At 47.1% G+C, this 19,573-nt stretch overlaps 1 protein-coding gene across 4 annotated transcripts in view; it reads left to right on the forward strand.

Moving 5' to 3' along the window:
• Positions 1 to 19,573, forward strand: part of SNX29 (sorting nexin 29) — a 559,063-nt gene that overhangs the window by 345,950 nt on the left and 193,540 nt on the right. For all 4 annotated transcript variants that reach the window (XM_057748481.1, XM_057748482.1, XM_057748483.1 and 1 more), the window contains one exon: positions 7,595 to 7,711. In XM_057748481.1, coding sequence (XP_057604464.1) covers positions 7,595 to 7,711 — 117 coding nt within the window. The remainder of the gene's footprint in view (positions 1 to 7,594; positions 7,712 to 19,573) is intronic.

Consider the following 19,573-nt stretch of genomic DNA (forward strand, 5'->3'; position numbering starts at 1 on the left):
GGAGTCTCTCTTCCACAGTACTTATCCCTCGGCCTCCTTGCAGGCCCTTACTTATCTCAGTGGTGCCACGGACGGAGCCACGTGGCGCTGTCTCGGTGGCATTGGAGGATGGAGCTGCGCCCGGGGCAGTGATCCAGGAGGATCTGTCCCGAGACCCCAGAGCTCTGCCTCGTCAGGATGCCTGCTTACCTCCTGGGGTCGGTCCCTCACAGCAGAATCAGAGCGCAGGGTGGGCTGGGAGGTGCAAGGAAACGGGAGACTCGGGAGATACAGGACCCCGAGCCCTGTGGTCAGACTGGCCCCCTCTTGCAGACCAATGTTGGACAATCGCCTTATCTTGCCCAGCCTTGCTTTCCTCACCTGTAAAATGGGCATAAAGCTCGACCTCCCAGGCCATGGCGCCTGTTCCCATAAAGCCCCTGGAACACCGCTGGCCTGAGGAGGTACTCTGTCACCATGAATAAAGGCTCCCTCACTGTGGAAGACACTGGGTGCTACCCAAGCTCTGTCATTTTTTTTCTCCTCATGACAAATCTGAAGAATAGGGAACAATACCCGCGTTTTACAAAGAAGATACCAAGAGTCAGAGGTGTGAAATTATTTACTCCAGATCACACAGCAGTGAATAGACAGGACCTGGGTTTGACTTTCACCCTCATTTTTCTGCACCTGATTCGACCCCCCACTTAGAGGGCTCGTTGACGCCACACATCTCCAAGTATTCCTGACCATCCCTGGGAACTTCTTTATGTCGGATTTTCATTTACACACTGGTCTCCATGGTGCCTTCATATGAAGCAAAGACCACCTTGAAGAAGGCTCACCTTGGCTGCAGGCCAAGTTTCTGGGTTTCTCCTTTGGACCCTGCATTTCACAACAGCGCCTGCTCCTTCCCTTACTGCCAGGGTCCCCTCAGGGTGGGTGGTTGCAGACTGGTCTGTGATAAGCCAGACTGGGCCTGGGAGCAGCCAGGGATGGTGCCTTTTCCCGGAGCATGCGTGCGTGCGTGTGGGCGATGGGGCCCCTTACTTGGGTGATGCTCTTCATACTTGATCCCCGGCACCTCCTCCAGGTCTTCTGGTATCTTGAGATGCCAGCTCAGCCCCCTGGTCATGGTATATGCAGAGAGGCAGGGTAGCGAGGCCAAACCATGGACTCAAAATTTTGAAAACCAGTTCTGCTGCTTGCTTCCTGTGTGGCCTCGGGCAAGGTGCTTACCCTCTTTGTGCCTCTGTTCGGTTTGCTGCTCAGTTCCTGAACCTCTCCTTCCTCCTCTGGGAAATGGGCGTGATCAGGCCGCTGTGGGAAAGGCTCACTGTCCGTCTCAAAGAGAACAATGGCAGCTGTCATTTTTTGAGGATGTCTGTGACCTGTGACCCAGGCTAGGTCTGGACTTGTGTTGTTTCAGTTAATGTTCCTGGTTGTCTTAGTCTTCAAGCCTAGGTTAACACTGTACAGGAAACAGGGTATATACATCTGAAAGACCAACAGATATTAACGCTGGTTCTTACCTTTCTTTTCAACTCTCTGCACAAATTTTATACAAAAATGGTCATATTTTGGTTTTTTTCATCATTATTAGTCATTGTTTCTAATTAATATTAATGCAAGACATTCTCTCAAGTGTAGCATATGTGTTGTCAATAGGTGCTTCTCAAAGTATCTGTGCTGAATAACCAGTTTTTTTGGTTTGTTGTGGTTTTGGTTTTTTTTTCTTTGTTTTTGTTTTTTTCTTTTGTATTTCCAATTCATTGCAGACTGGTACTTTTGTAAAATACAGGAACAAAACAAACCCACAAAAAAAAAAACCAACTCAAACAAAAAAAACCCAACTAGAGAAACTATGGAATTCCTGGATTTCATACCAACATGAAATTGCTTTGAATGTTTCTAAATGCTCATTGTGAACTCCCGGCCTGCTTCAGATGAGCAGCAGACAGCTCACAGCCCTACCCCAGTCATAGTCCCCTTGGTTGCAGACTAACTCTTCTGCCATCGCAGGAGTAACAGTGCTGTGTGTGGCGGTTGCTGACATCCGGTGCTGGCCAGCAGGCTTGACGTGGCTTTTCTCTGGCTGTGGCTTTGTTCACCTCCTTCAAGTGGAGGAGCTTCTGTGACATTCCTGTTTTACAGATGATGAACGGAAAAACTAGGGAATGGCCCCACTGCAGTTCACACCTAAGTGTGTGAAATCCTTCCCCTTTGTCTTTGCTAGTGGTTTCCAAGTCTGATGGATCATCACAGTCACTGGGGTCTTTAAAAAGTACTGTTCTGGACTCCCCCACATTGAGTCAGCATTTCTGGGAGTGAAGCCCAGAAATCTGCATTTCTCAGAAGCCCTCCAAGCGACTAACGATTGGCTCACTTTGGGGGCCACTGGTCTGCACTGTGCTGCTTCCCTCTGCTCTGCGGCACTGACGCATCTCCTTAACCCCCGAAGGCTCAGCTTTCTCCTGTGCCCCAGGGTGGAGGGCAGGGAGCACGGACAGTGGCTCTGACTCTGATGCCCTCGGCTCATAGCCTGACCTCTCTGAGCCTTGAGGCCCCGTCGGTGGGAAGCCCTGCCCACCTCACAGGAGCGTGGCGAGGGGCACGTGAGCTGATGGATATAACGCCCAGAAGAGGCCTGGTGTAGAGTTGGTGTTCGGAAGTGTGTTAAGGCATGTGGACACTGGCGAGGGCTTTGCCTTCTCCTGGGCGGGTGCACTGTCTTCACGGCAGAGGGAGATTCTGGTTCCCTCCCACAGCCTCGTCAGCGTGACCCACAAACAGCCTGTGCATCTTGTAAAACTGAGGTAGATTCTGAGGCCTCAAGTGACTGTTCTCAGAGAGTTTGGGTATGTGACCAAAAGCGTCTCAGTTGCTGTTAAAATTTGGGGGTGTCTTGGCCTAATTAAGCAGGAAGTCTAATTTGGTAGCCGAAGGAGGGATGAAGCAAGATTTACTTGAATGTGATTAGATAGAACATTCTGATATGAAAGGAAATGCCAGAGGCATTTTGTTTTTTTAATTTATAATCTTTTCGTGATTTGGCAGGTAATTATGATAATTCCTGGGATTTTCACAGACTTAAAAGCTTTCTCACTGACGCATTATTTTTGGAGATCATCTTCCCTGATGCTCCAGCTGGAAGGGATTGCTCAGTCTCCTGAGGCTCCAAAGGCTTCATCTTACGAAGGCCAACTCAAATGTCACCATCTTGATGATGCCTTCCCCCATCCCTTATGCCAGGGATACTAAATAGGTGTCATCCTGTAGGCCAACACACTGATAGATTGGTTAGGCCTGCCTGGGTGTCTTCTTGAGGAAGGAGGCAGAGATTGACTAGTGATGTCTGCCAAGCAGCAGGCAGTGGGAGAGAGTAACAGCGGAACCTGATAGATCTCACCAGTCCCCTGTGGTTGGACATTTAGGTGGGTTCCAGCCATTTGGAGCTAAACTTCTGCTTGAGCACGTGTACAAGTAGAGGCACAGGCTGCTTCACCGCATGGGCTTTGCTAAGCCACAGGTGAGTGGTTTCAAAAGTTTGACAGACGTTGGCAAACAGCCTTGTGACTTAAACTTCTTAAATCTTTCTGCCGTCTTCTCTCCATCCAGAGGACAAAACCCAAATGATGACCGATAAGCTTTCATACCTTGTTAGCTCATGCGTTGTGCACCTTCCAGACACAACTTAGGAGCCAGGCCTGCTGCCATCCAGGTCTTCCCTCAGGCCTTTCAGAGAATCAGGGCTCAGTTCCTGGCACTTTGTCCACCTCGGGCTCTGCTGGAAGCTGCATCAGCTGTGGTCAATGTCTCTCCACCTGGCATTTGCCTCTGATTTTGTCACTGTCATTCGTGCTGTCAAGTGGCAGCTCCTCCTTAACTGCCTTCAGATTAGTTTTCAGGGAGATGCAACCGCTGAGAGTAGTGAGAAACACAGCAGACTTCTCAAGTGGCCCTGAGCGCTGATGGTGCAGGAACACAGCGAGGGCCTGGCCGTGATTTAGGGCAGGGATGGGCCACGGGAGGCTGCTGGCAGGTGTCGGGGCCAATTAGGGGAGTGACTCCTGAGTGTTTTCTCTGGGTGAGGCCTTTCCTGATACCTCACCTTCCTTCTAAGTCGTCCTCGCTCCCTGAGCTCAAGTCCAGTTTGACCTCTAGGATGTGAAGCCCGTAATGTTCCTGCACCCCAGCACCGAGAACAGTGCCTGGCAGATGGTTAGCAATTCTCTTGGCAACTTTGGGGGACAGTGAGTCTCTCTGCACAGCCGTCTGAGCCACTTGTTACGGCACATGTGGCCCTTCTCCATCTGGCTTCCGGACACCTGCCAGTCCTCCTCCTCCTCCTTTCTCATGTCCTTTTACATGATCACCCTCCATGTAAAACCAGCTCTCGTCCCCTGAGCATTTGCCACGCCTGGACACGGTGCCAAGCCTGCTAAGGGTAGCAGCTCATTTCATCCACACGCGGCCCGATGAAGTGAGCATGGTTTTTAATCCCCATTTTGTAGGTGATGGGCTTCAGGCTTGTAGAGGTTAAGGGACTCGCACAAGAGCACACTGTTAAGTGATCCAGCCCAAGGCCTGTCTTGCACCAGAGTCTGAGCCCTTAACCACCTCTCTCAGCTGCCTGGCTGCCAACCTCTGGACCTTTGCACCAGCCGTTTCCTCTGCTGGATGTACCTTTCTCCTCTTTGTCCACAAGATGACCTCCTAGAGCTGAGCATGTTTAAGGAACGTAGAGGACCCATGAGACTTAGTGACTTTAGGGAGAGTCGCCAGAAGGAAAGGGGCAGGATATGGTGTTAGGGAGAGAGACCAGCACTGGATCTGGAAGGAGGGTGGATTTTTATCCTTAGGGTGGCGGGAAGCATTGAAGGTTTTAAACAGCAGGTGACAACATCAGCTGTTGCTTTGGGAAGATCACTGCTTCTGCTTAGTGGAGAGAGGATTGGAGGGCACCTGTCTCTCTATCTCTCCACATCCTATTCCCTGCAGCTGTTGAAAATAAGGAAGGCAGGTCAGATGAAATGTGTAAATGCCCTCAGAGCCTCATAGAAATTCCGGTAGGCAGTGGTTGTGCCTTTTGTTTTGATGAAAATGGGAACCATTTGTGATCTCACATTTCTCTTCGGAGGCTCTCTCTGAATCTTGAATTCATTTCTAGTTATGCTAGAGTGTGGAAAGTGTTACTTGAGGAATAGTAAGCTCAGTATGGTTTATGAAAGCTGTTTATATCAATAACTGTTTGTAGGGATATGTAATGGAGAAATTCAGGATTTCAGAGCTTAGCTTAGTAACGATGAGCATTGCCGTTGTAATGACTGCAGGAAATTATTTTGTCAAATTGTGTCTCCTCGGTTCCAACGGAATTTTTCCCCCATCGCCTCATGAAATGGAAGCTTTGTCTGATGTGGTCAAGTTACTCTCTGGCTGCAAGAGAGAGCCAGGGTTTTGACAGCTCATGATAAACACCTCTGGAAGCTGGGATGTTTCAATGTTTTATGCATTTATGGGAAATTGTTTTAACACCCTGGCTTCCACTGCCAAACAAAACAAAACAAACACAAAGCGAAACCCTGCTTTGCTTTGGAAATGACAGTGGCACTTATTTAAAGCTTGCGTTTTGTGGGGGCATATTAGCAGGTATTTAGCAGTGATATTAGCAGTTGTGTGTGTTTCCTGCTTACTGTGTGGTAAGTGGATTCTCAGCCCTGAGGAAGCTCAGGGAGGGTTTATGTGATTTCTGTGCAGTGGAGTTGAACAGACATTATTAGTGATGTATTAGTGATGTTGTATTTGTTTGTGAAAGGCCAAAATATCATCTTAAGCTTTTTTTATACAAAAGAAATAAGGCACCAAGGGAATATTAATTTTAGGTCTGTATGACAAAAAAAAAAAAAGTTGGTTAAAAGACTCAGTGACTTATTCTCCATTTGTTAATTGCAGTGTCTTTTGTGCCATTTTCACTTTGCATTTCACACTGGTTTGAAAAAAGTGAGCACCTGAGGGACAGAGGGGATGCCATTTGAGTGGAGAGTCACAGAGCAAGTTAACAGATGCATCAGAATTACAGTTGGGAACCCGCTAAATTTCATGTTGATTGCATCTGGCTCCCCTTAGTTTCAGGTGAAGAATTTTAATGCTTTTAAAGAGCCTAAGTGGTTATTCTTTCGATAAATGAAATAATATTCATTATTAGGAAACTGAAAAGTAAGGAAAAGTAGAAAGAATGGAAAGAAAAAACACCCCTTGACTAATGTTAATATCTCCGTGTATTTCCTCCTATGCCTTTTACCCTTTATAAAACATACCCAAGAAAATAAAATAAAAAGGAGGGCTTCCCTTTATTCCTCCTGAAGCATCAAGATTCAGGTTAATCTTTTCTTCCCACAAAGCTTCTCCTTATATCCCTTCTTTATTCTGACAGTATGTTTTATTTTTCACATAGAATACTTACTATAAATGATTTGATATTATTTATGCATTGTACAGAATATAGTAAGTACCTGGCTGAAGTCTGTGGTCTAGGAGGGGTGATCTTTTGGGAAGGGCAGGGAGACAGGGGCTGGGTGGGGTCTGCTTGTTTGCTGCATTCTGGGGGCTTCTCTGTAAGATGCTTGCCAGGTTCTTCTCCCAGGGTTCCTGATGAGCATGGCAAGATTACATCTCACATTTCTCTAAAACCTTTAACTAAATTACGGTTGAATTTGATTTTAAGCCCCAATAAGATCACTGTTGTCTTCAGAGAAATTACTGTATATTTTGACCATATGGGATATCTTTGTTCTGTTTGTAAGTTACAGCTGGGAAGGTCTGTTATTGATTCTGTACATCAGTCATGGGCTATCTTATCACAACCTCTATTTTTATTTATTTGCCATCAGCCAAGAGTATTGAGACGTGGATAAAGTCGCAGGCTGTCGGCAGGCCTGAGTGGGTTGCACAGTGGAGTGGCAGGATTGTGGCGTGTGGCCCAGTGGTCAAGAGCCAGGGCTCCAGGGTCAGCCTTTATTACCTATGTGACCTTGACCCAGTTCCTTGAACACCTCTGATATTGTTCCTCTTTCTGTGAGGCAGGAGTAATAATACTTGCCTCAAGTATTTTCCCGGCACAGAAAGAGCAGTGACCGTAGCACAGCTGTGCTGCTGCAGGTGTGTCTGTCACCATCTTCAACAAGGCTCTGTTTCTGTCTTCTTGGTTTTCAGAACCGAGGTGCTGATGAACAGAAACGGCCAGTCATTCTAATGGTCGGTGCCAATAGCAGGGAAATTCTTGACATATATGACTCAGATGAGAAAGAAAGCCTTTGCCAGAAAATTATCCATGTCTTAAGAATAAAAGCCTAAGGTCCCAAAATGACCTGATACAGTCATATTCTGACCGTAAACTGGGGACCGTTCAGTCCATAGTGTTAAAATCAACCAAGTCCAAAACGTATTCAACTTACGGGTGGATTGTGTAGCTAATCCATAAATAAGCAGTGTTTCTGTTTCCAGCCTGAGGACCTCCTGCTGCCTTGCTGGCACACCATGGGCTCCGAGAGGGCGGGGTGCGTCGTGGGGAGGGTCTGCCCCCTGAGTCTCACGATGTGGTGCTCGTGTGTTGCAGGTGGCGGAGATGCATGGGGAGCTGATGGAGTTCAACGAGCGCCTGCACCGGGCCCTGGTGGCCAAGGAAGCCCTCGTGTCCCAGATGAGGCAGGAGCTCATCGACCTCCGCGGGCCGGTGAGTGCTCCCACCCAGCAAGGCCTGGCCTTGCCGTTCTGCCCAGGCCGTCTGCCTGTCCACCCGGCCTCTGCTGCCACAGCCCCGCGGTTACACTTGCGCAGTGTCCAGGGTGTGGGAAAGGACAGAGACTGGAAGAGGGAGCGTCAAGGACCCGCCCTCCAGATTTTACGTGCATCGGCCGTTTCCACATTTGCTTTCCTTTGGGTGGGAAGGGGTGAAGTAAATAAAATGCTGCAAAATCCAGCAAAGCCCCTTTGGCACCCTTTCATGCCCTGCACGCGTAATCGATATTCTGAAATTGGCAGGTAGCCTTCTCCTCCCTGTTTTTAAAACAGTACTACGTGGATAAATTTCCGTAGCAGTAAATAGTCTGGGTTCTGTGTAACTTTTACCTGCATGGTATTACTTGTACATACCTGCCCCGTGTATGTGTGTGTGTGTCTTCAGTATTATGGTTCAAGGACCATCCCACGTCAGTCTGATAGAAGGTTTTTAAACTGCAGCACTGTGGATACTCTGGGCTGTTAATTCTTTGTTGTGGGGCTGTCTTGTGCATCGTGGCATGTTTAACAGCACCCTGGTTTCTACTCACTAGAGGCCAGTAGCCCCCCACCCAGTCATGGCAACCAGAAATGTCTCCAGACGTTGTCGCATGTCCCCTGGGGGGCAGAATCACCCCCGGTTGAGAACTCCTGATCCATGTCATTCACTTTCTTGGTTCTTTAGTTCTCTGTTGCAGGGGTCCCCAACCCCCAGGCCACGGACTGGTGCTCGGTCTGTTAGGAACCTGGCCGCACAGCAGGAGGTGAGCGGCGGGCAGGCCAGCAAGTGAAGCTTCTTCTGCCGCTCCCCTTCGCTCGTATCGCTGCCTGAACCATCCCCCGCCTCCCCATCTGCGCAAAAATTGTCTTCGACGAAACCAGTCCCTGGTGCCAAAAAGGTTGGGGGCCGCTGTTCCACTGAATGAAATACTGCTATACTTTAAATCTGGTCTTCTGTTCATGGGTATTTAGGTTGTTTCCAACATTGTGCTACAGTAAACCGTGTCGCCAAGAGCATCTTATCCTTTTGTGCACATTTATAAGTTTCTTATTTGCTTTAAAACTTTCTTATGATATCAGATGTTAAATGCCCAAAGGTCAGTGCACTGTCATGTAACCATTGTTCAAACGAACTGTTGTCAGTCGTGGTCAATCTTACTTCAAGTTACCAGCACCTGCTTTCCCCTTTCTTATTGTTTTGAATCAAATACCAGAGATTATTTCATCCATAGACATTTCAGTGAATAGCTGTAAAAGTGGAGAAAACAAGTAGGATATCATTGTCAGCCTTTCAGGATGAATAATTCCTTTTTACCAACAAATATCACTGTTCAGATTTTATTGTCTCATAATTTTTTAACGTTCTTTTGAATCAGAATCTGCATGAGTTCCATGTGTTATAATTGGTTGTGTCACTTAATTTTTTTTTCTTTTTAAAAAACTTGTTTTAAATTGTAGTAAAATATACATAACATAAAATTGACTATTTTAGCCATTTTTAAGTCTACAGTTCTGTGTTCACTAAGTACATTCACAGTGTCCTGCCACCATCACCACTGTTAATCTCGTGAACTTCTCATCTTCTCCAGCTGAAATTTTATACCCATGAAACATGTATCCCCACCAGCCCTGGAAACCACCATTCTGCTTTCTTTCTCTATGAATTTAACCCCTCTCTTATTACTTTTTGTCTCTAGAGTCCTTCATCTCTCTTTCTCTTCTGATTTATTCAGTAAAGACACCAGGTCACTGAATTTTGCTGATTGCATCTCTGCAGTGCTGTTGGACATGGTCTGCTGTTCCCTGCATTTCCTGAAATTGGCATTTGGACCTAGAGGATCGTGTTTAATTTTGCTGAGAACATAACGCTGTTGTTTCATGGTGTTTTCTATCAGGAGATGTATAACATCTGCTTGTTTCTCTTTTTGTGGTATTAGGAGCCATTTATGAACACTTTTTACATCCATTACATGAGTGTTTCCTTAAGGTCAAGGCCTAAATGGGAAGTTGCTGAGTCGGAGGGTGTGGTGGTATAAAATTTGCTGTGCTCGCCTTTTTATGAAGTAGAGGCCCTAATTATGATCCCTCTGTCAGTGTGCGAGAGTTTCTGCTGATACTTTCACATTGACCTACCTGCACGTCGGGCATGAAGTGGTTTTGACGTGTGTTTCTCTGATCACAGTGAGATGGACCACCTTTTCATTTGCTTCTTATCCATTTTGCTTTCGCTTCTGTGACCTGTTTCTCATAGTCTTGGCCCATTTGCTATTGGATTGTGTTTTTTATAACTGATGTTTAGTGGTTCTTAGTATATATTTTTCAATTATATGTGTTATAAATATCCTACCCCAACTTATGATTTAATCGTTTACCTTTTTTTATTTTTTTATTTTTTTAATTAATTAATTAATTAATTTTTTTTTGAGGTACACCAAGTTCAATCATCTGTATTTATACACACATTCCCGTATTCCCTCCCTCCCTCGATATCTTTTTTTTAAATTGAAGTGTAGTTGATTTACAATATTGTGCTAGTTTCAGATGTACAGCAAATGATTCAGTTATATATATATCTATTCTTTTTCAGATTCTTTTCCATTATAGGTTTTCAGAGGATACTGAATAGAGTTCCCTGTGCTCTACAATGGGTCCTCGTGTATCTGTTTTCTCTATAGTGGTGTGTATCTGTTAATCTCAAACTCCGAATTCATCCCTTCCCCTCTTCCCTCTTTGGTAACCGCAAGTTTGTTTTCGAAGTCTGTGAGTCTATTTCTGTTTTGTAAATAAGTTCATTTGTGTCATTTTTTTAGATTCCACACACAAGTGATACTGTAATCACTTACTTTTAATAAAAGTGGAAAACTTCAAACATGTAAAAGCAGAGAGAAGCATTTAGCGAAATCCTGTCTCTCAGCTTTCACAGTGTTCAACTCAGGGTCATTCTTGCTTCCGTCATACTCATTTCACTCCCTTCCCAACTCAGATGATGTGGGTACGTATCCAAACCATATTATTTCATAATAATGTTCCAGTATCTATCACTAGAAGACATTCGCAATATCATTATCATGCCTAAGAAATTAACAGTAGTTCCTTCATATCATCAAACGTCCAGTCAGTGTTCAGTGCTCTTTGGTTCTCTCGAAACCTTTTCCATGTATTTGCTCTAATCAGGACCCTGGTAAAGTACACATGCTGCAGTTGGGTGGTAGGTCTCCTAAGTCTCTTCTCGTCTGTGTATTCCTCCTCCACATTCCTCCTTTCCTCCCCTGGCCTTCTCGTTGTTACTCTGAAGAAACTCGGCCCTGTGAACTGTAGGTTTTCCTAGTTGGGATTTTGTTGATTGCAGCCCTATGCTGATGCTTGCCTCTCCTTTGAATTGGTCGTTAACTCTAGAGTCTATCAAGCTCCAAGTCTGATTTTTTTGACACAACGCTTCACAGATGGGGTGTGTGTTTCCATCAGGGGACTTGTAACCATTGGTCTGCGAAAGCACCCTTGGAAGCACTACTTCACACTGGGCCCTGTTTGCTTATGTGAGTGTAACCTCCTGTATTCAAAGCCTTGTGGTGCAGTCCCTGGTTGAGGGTTCTCTAACTCCTGATAAGTCCAAGAATTTGTACAGATCTTTTTGGAATTATTTAATGAGGGCAATACACATTTCCCTAAGAGGGAACCGCATCTAGTAAGCACCTATTGTGCATGAGGAACCCTTTGAGGAAGTGACTTCATCCCTGTTTTATAGTCTCATAGAGGCTCAGAGAGGCCCCAGGTCCTTCACTGAGTATGTTGTAGGGCTGGACTCAAACTCAGATTTAATGATGAAGTCTGTTCCCTTTCTCTGCACTGCACCAGCTTTAGGAATTGCAGGCAGCGGATGTGAGCTGGTCCCTTGTGTTACCCATTGCCCTTCTGAGCAAGGTCCCGAGGGCCCCTGTGCAGTGGCCTTCCCAGCCATGCCCCACGTCAGAGACTTGTAACCCTGTCGCTGAGAAAAGGCAGGGGGTGGTGGGGATGGAGAAATCCCGGTGCTGACCTCTGTTTCCCAGTGTAAGGGGGCCGGTCTGAGAGACAGGCAAGTCTCTCCCCCACCCCTGCCCAGTTCCAAGGTCCCAGCCTGCTCCACCGCCCACCTTGTTGGAGAGGAAACCGACAGGCAGGCAAGGACCAAGGGGTGGGTTCCACTCCTTGGGACAGATTTGTTCCCTGTAGGAGGATTTGTGTGTCCTCTAGGCTGAAGGAAAGGTCCGGCACGCCCTTCACTACAGATGCATTTCCAGAGGGTATCTTCAGTGCATTATTCTCCTTGTGAAGGAGAAAAACAATAAACTAACTAGTACAAATCAGCAACTCCTGTCTTAATAGCTAACATTTATTGAATAATGGATGTCTGCCAAATACTTGCAAAGTAATAGTATTTCACCTAGCCCTTACCAACTCTAGCAATAATTATTACGATTCCCATTTTGCAGAAGAGGAAACTGAGGCTCAGAAAGGAAGTAACTCAGACAACGAATGTCACATGGTGAGAGGTGACAGATCTGAGTCTGTGTGCTCTCAAAGACTGAATTTTTTTTCCCACAATTGTTTTTCCTACAATTGAAAATTTGGACTCTTGACAAACCTTGTTACACCCATGCTAAACAGCCAAGGAGCAAAAAAGGGTATATTCCATGAAAAATAAATCTCCTTCCAATCCCTGGCCCCTTAATTTTCCTACCCAGAGGCAGTAACAATTATTTGTCTTGGGTTTGTCTTTCCAGAGATGAGCAATGCTTGAGGAAGCCGCCCGCACTACCTACGTGTTTAATAAGTAGTAGCCTGCTCTATTCCCCGTTCCCTATCAGTACTCGCCCCCCACTTAACTATATACTTCAGAGATCATTTTATTTTACTTTGCACGTAGCTCTGCATCACCCTTTTAAAGAGCTGCATTGTAATCCTTTGAACTGGCCGTACCTCAGTTTATCTAACCCGACCCCTGTTGATGGATATCAAGTTGTTTATTTTTACGACAGCGTTGGCCTAATATCCTTGTGAAATCCCACATTTAGATTAGAGGGTTGTCTGGCAGCTCGTGGGGCTCCGCTCGGCTAGGTGTAGACCCAGAGATCTCGTCTTGCAAGATTTCAGGGCGCTGGAAGGGCCAGCCTCTTCTTCCGTCCTCCTCCACCTGTTGCAGGAAAACCCTTCCTGAGCACCAGCATCCGTCAGAAGCTCCCGGTTGTCGGAGTTCTGACAGTGTGTCAGGCACACATGGGTCTTCACCTTCATTCTCTCATTTGATTTTGAAAACGAGCCTGCGAGTCGAGTGGTATTAGCATCCTCTTTGATAAACATGGCAGTTGAGATGCAGAAGGGTTCAGGCCCCGCTGGACCTCTCATTATACTCCGCCCCCAGGCTTTCTTCTGCTCCGGGTCTGTTGCTTCCTCCCTCTGTGGGATCTTGGCTCCTGCTGTCCCCTCTGCCTGGAATAAGGCTCTGGACCCAGGTAATTCATCCCTCGGTGTCTACTCACCGCCTCCTCAGGAAACCCAGCAAGGTCAGCTTTTCTGTGTTGAGCGTGTTGTTTATATGTAGCTCTGCCTTCTTCTTTTACTGTGATCGTATGTTTCTCTCTCCCTGATCAGCGTCTCCATGAGGTGCCCCTCCTGGAGGGTAAGTTCCATATCTTTTTCTGTTCCCTTTGAATCCCAGTGATTCAAATAGTAGGTGCTCAGTAAATACAAGTTGAGTTATTGAGTGAATGAGGGAATGTCACAGGTAGTAAGTGGTGGAGTCCAGCTTTTCCCTGGGCCCCTCTGACATGCAAACCCATCTTCTCTCCTCCTGCCAGGCTCACTCTTGCTTCAAGTCTGATTTCCCTTCAAAGCAGTGACATCCCTTTACCCAGAGGCAGCTCAAACCATCATCAGATCCTTTCCTGCGGGCTGGTTGTGATGACCAGAGTGAGGAGGGAGTAAAGCAGTCCTGAAGGCTGTTGGGAAGGGCTGGCCATTTGGGCATCGGCCCCAAGGGGACACCTTGACCTTGTCGTTACTGCCTGAGGCCCGTTCTGGTCATCTGCCCAGAGCCAGAAAGCCGGGGTGGAGAAGGGAGGCAGCCGCAGGCTCAGTTTCAGTTCTGAGCCCACTCTTCCTTTCCGTCCTGAGGGGCCTCTGTCGTGGGAGGCTATCCACCCCCTCACTTCATCTCTACTCTCTGCCGACCCCGGATAAGACTTCCTCCCAGACCGCCAGAGTATTTGAGCGCCTCAAGGGCAGGACCAGGTCTGCTTTATTGGGAAACCCTGGTTTCCCCTTCCATCAGGTGGGGAGTAGCGTGGCACCAGCTGCTCGGGCGGCTCCGTGAGATGCTGCAGGTAAAGGCGCTTGGTGGTGGGCACGTGGTGGGGCCCGGTTTTCATCTCTGAGGCCCCAGTGCCCAGTGCCATGCCCGGCACATAGTAGGTGCTCCATAAATGTTTGCTAAGTGAGAACTTCATTTTCATAGAGCAGAGGATGGACCAAATAGTAACTTTTTAAAAAGATAGGAACAAGGACACAGTTTCTTCTCAGTGGTATCTTTTTTTGATATTCTAGATTTTTAAGCTAAATCACTTTATTTTAGGGAGAAAGAGTTTGGGATTAAGGGCTGAATTTTTTCCTTTTTTTGAATGTATTTTTAGGACTCTCTCCTCATTTTTTCCCCCTCTGGTATGAGATGTGAATGAATGCTGGAGGTTTTTTTTTTTTTCTTTTTTTCTTTTTAGCAGGATTTGATTACAGCCCTGAAAATTCTCTGGGAGAGTAGCTCCTAATTTTGAATAATAAATGGAGACAGAGAAATAGAACCTTGTAAAGTAGCAGGATGTGTAGAGGTCAATTACAGTCACAGCACAGGGAAAGCTGAAGGCAAAGCAACTCATTAAGTGCAAATTTGTTCCCACAGGGGAAGCAAACTTGGTCTCATTTTATGTAATGGAACTTGAATTCCTCTCTCTCCTGCTCCTTCTGTGGGTCTCTGTTTCTCTGTCCCAAGGACCATTTAAATGCATCACCTCCACTTAAGCGGAAAAGATGCCCCACCTGGTGTGGCTAGAGGTCTGTAGAATCGCTTCCCTGACAAAGCATCAACTCTGTCGGTTTGTCCTCCTGTCGCCACTCTCTCACCTGTCCCCTCCCTTGTCTGTTTGGTGAGGGCCATTTACTTCGTGCTTGGCGTCTGTGTGCATTTTTATCCTTTCCCTTCGGAACAACCCTGTAGAGTATGTAATGGACCTAATAATGTCCGTTTTTCAGCTTAGCAAACCAAGGTGCAGAGAGGCTTCAGGACTCATGCCGAGGCACAATGCTCCGTGGTTGCACAAGACTGAAGATCCAGGACCATCTCATTCTTGAACACCATGCTGTATACTCCTCTGTTTTTCTTTCCTTTTTCATTTCAAGCAAAATTTAGTGTCTGTTGTGCTCCAAGCACAACCTTCCTGGGGATTTTAAAGATTCAGATCCATTCGTGGTGAAGTTCTCACACATTCCACACCCGACTGCATCTCCCCCTTCCTTGTCTTCCCGTCTCGCTTTGTACATCACAGTTGGTTGTTTTTTTTTTTTTTTTTGCCTTAGCCTACTGATCACTTCATCTTGATATCAGACAGGCTCTTTGGGAATTTGGAATCTGGAGAAGGCAGAGGTTCCTAAGAGTAGAATAATGATTCAGAGGGCGCACAGAGGTGGTGCAAATGAAAAAGGAGGGGCGCTGTGGTAAATCATCTTGAGAAAGGACGGTCAGTTGGCTTTTGGCTGTAGCCCTTTCCGCCAGGGCGCCTCCTGGCCGTCTAGAGGGGAGGTCTGGCATGCCTTCTCGGCATTATTTCCCCAAATTATTCCTCCAGGACTGCCTTTTCTAAGTTGTTTTTCAAGGGATGCATTTTAGGAAAGTTAGGGTGGAGTTACGTACTGTGTTCATTACCCCACACCAGCTGCAGGGAGATCTGGGCAGCCCGGGTGGTCCCATGAACCCATCCCAGCCTGGGGTGCACAGGGCCTGGAGGGGAGGAGGTGGCACTTCTTGGCCACGGGTGTGGTGGGCCTACCCCGCTCCACCAGGGGTGAGTGCCCGGCTGGGTGTTCAGTCTTGGGTTCCACTGGCCTTCCACCGACTCACCAGCTGGCTGGGGTCTCAGTCATCTGAACCGCACTGTGTGCCCAGGCACTCGGGGCCTCCTCCACACCGGCTCCCAGAGAGCAGGCCGTGTGGTTCCCTTCGATTCCCTGTGCTCTTTTGCTGTATTTTTTAATCTCTTTGTTTCTTCTCCTGTGTCTTTGTGTCCCTCTCTCCCTGGTCCTCTTCATTTCTCAGTCTCTGCTCCTCTCTTTCTTGGTCTGCCTCTGCCTTCTTTCCCTCTCTCTCTCTTATCACCTCCTATGTGTGTGTTGGTCTCTCTGCCTCTGTCTGTCTGTCTTGTCTGTCTGTCTCTCCCTGGTGCTGAATCTCTCTCCCTGCGGCTGTCTCATGTTCTGTCTCTCCCTCCCCCCTCCCCACCTCCCTCCTCACTGTCTCTAGTTTCATAAGCATTTACGTTGCTCTGTGGCATGCCAATGATGCTATTCATTGCAATTGCCTTGAAAAACTGCAAATCCTTTCTGTTTCACGTCCCCTGAAGTGGCTTACAGTAGAACCAATTTCTGCGAGAGTCTTTGCAGACTCTTCCCCTCTTGCCCGCCCCGTACCCGAGCACCTGCCTGGCTCCTAGTCTGTTTCGGTGGCACTTTGTGTCCCAGCATCTGTCACTGTGTATCACCACTTTGTGTTGAATATTCTTTTTTTAATCTGTGAACAGATAGCTGCCCTGTGACGGGGGCTGTGTTCATTTTCCTCCTGTCAGAGGCTGGCACACACAGTCACTCAGGGAGTCGATGCTGTGCGAGTCTGACCCGCACCTGCAGTATCTATGGAAACACTCTATTAACCACAGTGTTTGAGTATCCAGAAAGGTGCTGTGCTGGAACCTGCTGGATGCCAGAGACTTCCCATTAATCCTCGCTGAGAGCTGCGTGGATTTTCCATGGGACACCTTCCGTCCATTATTGAAACGACTGGGCTGGTGGGAGAAAAGACAAGGAGTTTAAAATTCAGGGATGACATAGATGGAAAAAGCTCATCCCAACTTTTGTATTAAGGTTTACTTCGAAATAAAATGCTTCCTGGAACTCTCTTGGTATCTTTAAAACCTTCAGAGGGAGTGATCTCATTTGAGGGTTGATGCTATTTAAGTCCAGAAGCTTAATAAGAAATATATTTTTCAGCTGGGTGCCACTTGCCGAATATCTAATGATCAAGCACCAAATTGTCTGCGGTCCCATGGCAGCTCTAAACAGCACGTTCCAAATTATAAGAGGCCTTTTAATTCGGCACTTGGACATCCGTGTTCTAATCGTCTGCCGTCTTGAAGGAGATTATTTTTAAAAGTGCCATTTAAGAGAGGCTACTAAAAATACGTCTCACATAGAGGCTTAGCTCAGAAATATTAGTTTTTGACACAAAATCATCCGGAAAGATGCTTGCAGAACCCACTTTAAACAGCTCAGTGCCAGAGAATAAAAGTTCCTCTTTGAGTCCAGTCATCCTTTTCTGTCAGTGGGCATATACCCCGTGTGATCACATGCTCCTTGACATTAATGCTGGACTCACAGGTCTGTCTGCCCACGGGTGCCTGGGTCTTGCCTTGGTTTATGCCTGGTTCACTCATGGCCACGGGTAGTTGGGTTCCTCTGAGGGGCTACAATTTAGGGTTTAGGCAGAGCCTGGCTACCCAAGGCTTACGGGTGGGGTACTTTGAAATTACATTTCCAGTAAGATCAGAGTTTTGTGTCGATTGGCAAACACAGTGCGTGCGAGCTTTGTCGCAAGGCTGATCCCTTATTGATGCAAATAGGAAGCACCGGCAAGGAACAAAGTCATCAAGACGTGTGCATGTAGGGCTCCCTAGTGACCCTGGCTGTGGGTTCAGGGAGATATTTGCTGCCTGTCCGTCGCTCGTGTTTTGTGAGGCCGTCTTTACACAGTGTGGGGTGCGCCGCAGGGCTGTGCAAGATATGCGCTCTGAGAAGGTCAAGAGCAGAATATATTTTGCCTGACTTGCATCTCTCTGGTTTGACTGCATTGTGACTTGGCCTGGGGACAGATAACTCAGAGACCTTTCCTGCCACTGATGTAGAAGAGACAGAAGCCAGGATTACAAGGCAACTTTTGCCCCCATTTCACCTGCTGGCTCACGTGGCCGTGTGATCGCTCGGCTCGCAGCCGCACCGGCAGGAGAGACGACAGGCAGCGCCAGCCAAGATGCTCCCAGGCCTGTGCTCGCCTTCTGTTTACCACCCAGTCCTTCCTGACCTGAGCCGGTTCTTCCTTCTTTTGTTTTTAATTGAAATCCTGAGCTAGTGACCCACGCTTATTATTGGTGTAAACAAGACCTCCTTTTCTTTATTTAATAAGTTATCCCTGATCTCCCTCTTTACCTTCTACGGAAGCTGCTCCCAGACTCCACCCCACCCCTCCTGCGGGTTTACCCTCAAGACCTTGGATTCCTTGGCTGCTAACCGTTGTGGGTGTCATTGGCATGTAGGTTTCTCAGTCTAATGTTATTAGCCTGGAAAAGTGGTTCTCGGGGCTCAGGACTCTGTCCCGTGCTGTCAGACTGTGGCGCTGTCCTTGACTCATGTCATTTTTGTCATCCTCTCCAGCCTCTTCCATTCTGTCTCCACTGCCTTGTCAATCCTACTGAGCGAGACTGGTCCATCTAAATCCTAATTTAATTGATTCTATTTCTGCTAAATTAACACACGCTGCATTTCCAAGGATACGTAATAACCACATGAGTATACTTATATAAACCCTCTAACTAAATACGTGCTTATTTCTTTTTTAAAAAAAATTATTTATTTATTTATTTATTGGCTGTGTTAGGTCTTCATTGCTGTGCCCGGGCTTTCTCTAGTTGCGGTGAGCGGGGGCTACTCTTCGTTGTGGTGCGTGGGCTCTAGAGCGCAGGCTCGGTAGTTGTGGTGCACGGGCTTGGTTGCTCCATGGCACGTGGGATCTTCCCAGCCCAGGGATCAAACCCGTGTCCCCTGCATCGTCAGGCAGATTCTTAACCACTGCGCCACCAGGGAAGCCCTGTGCTTATTTCTTAATGAATATCTTTCTCCACGATAATAGAGTTCCCTCCTGATTAGTCCTTCCTTCCCCACCAGTTGTGACTTTTTTTTTTTAATTTCTTCTTATTTTTTGTAATATTAAAAAAATAAAGGCCCATCTCTTCTGCCTTCTCTCCTGGCCCATCATTAACTGGGGCTGCTGGATTGGGAAGTGAGCAGTGGCTCACTTTTCATTAAGTGGCATCTGGGCATCGGAGGGCACTTACAGTTTGTTCTGGAAGCGTTCCCAGTCTCCTTGGAGTTGGTTTATATAATCTTCCAGGGGAAATAAATGCTGTTTTTACTGTACGCGTCATGGAGGTTGATTCCCTGGGCAGCTGGTGGTGTGGCATCCAGAGCTGATTGTGCCTGGATCCATTGTTGTCGTCTTTTCCGGGAAACCAAGCCAAACCATTGGCTGCCTCGACCTGTTCTTTTGAAAATGACCTCTTCCTGAGGGACGGGTACCATATTGGAATTTCCTGTGGTATTCCTGAGGCTTCCTGCCCATTGGGTCTGCAGAGCTGCTGCTCTTGTTTCGGCGGAAAAGGATTTTGCTGACCAGAGTTCAAGTGGTGTTCTCCCAGGTACACAAAACCTCTGGGCCTTATCCGCACTGAAGTGGGTGGCCGTGTTTTGA

The sequence above is a fragment of the Hippopotamus amphibius genome, chromosome 9 (assembly GCF_030028045.1).
Source record: "Hippopotamus amphibius kiboko isolate mHipAmp2 chromosome 9, mHipAmp2.hap2, whole genome shotgun sequence".
Taxonomy (NCBI): Eukaryota; Metazoa; Chordata; class Mammalia; order Artiodactyla; family Hippopotamidae; genus Hippopotamus; species Hippopotamus amphibius.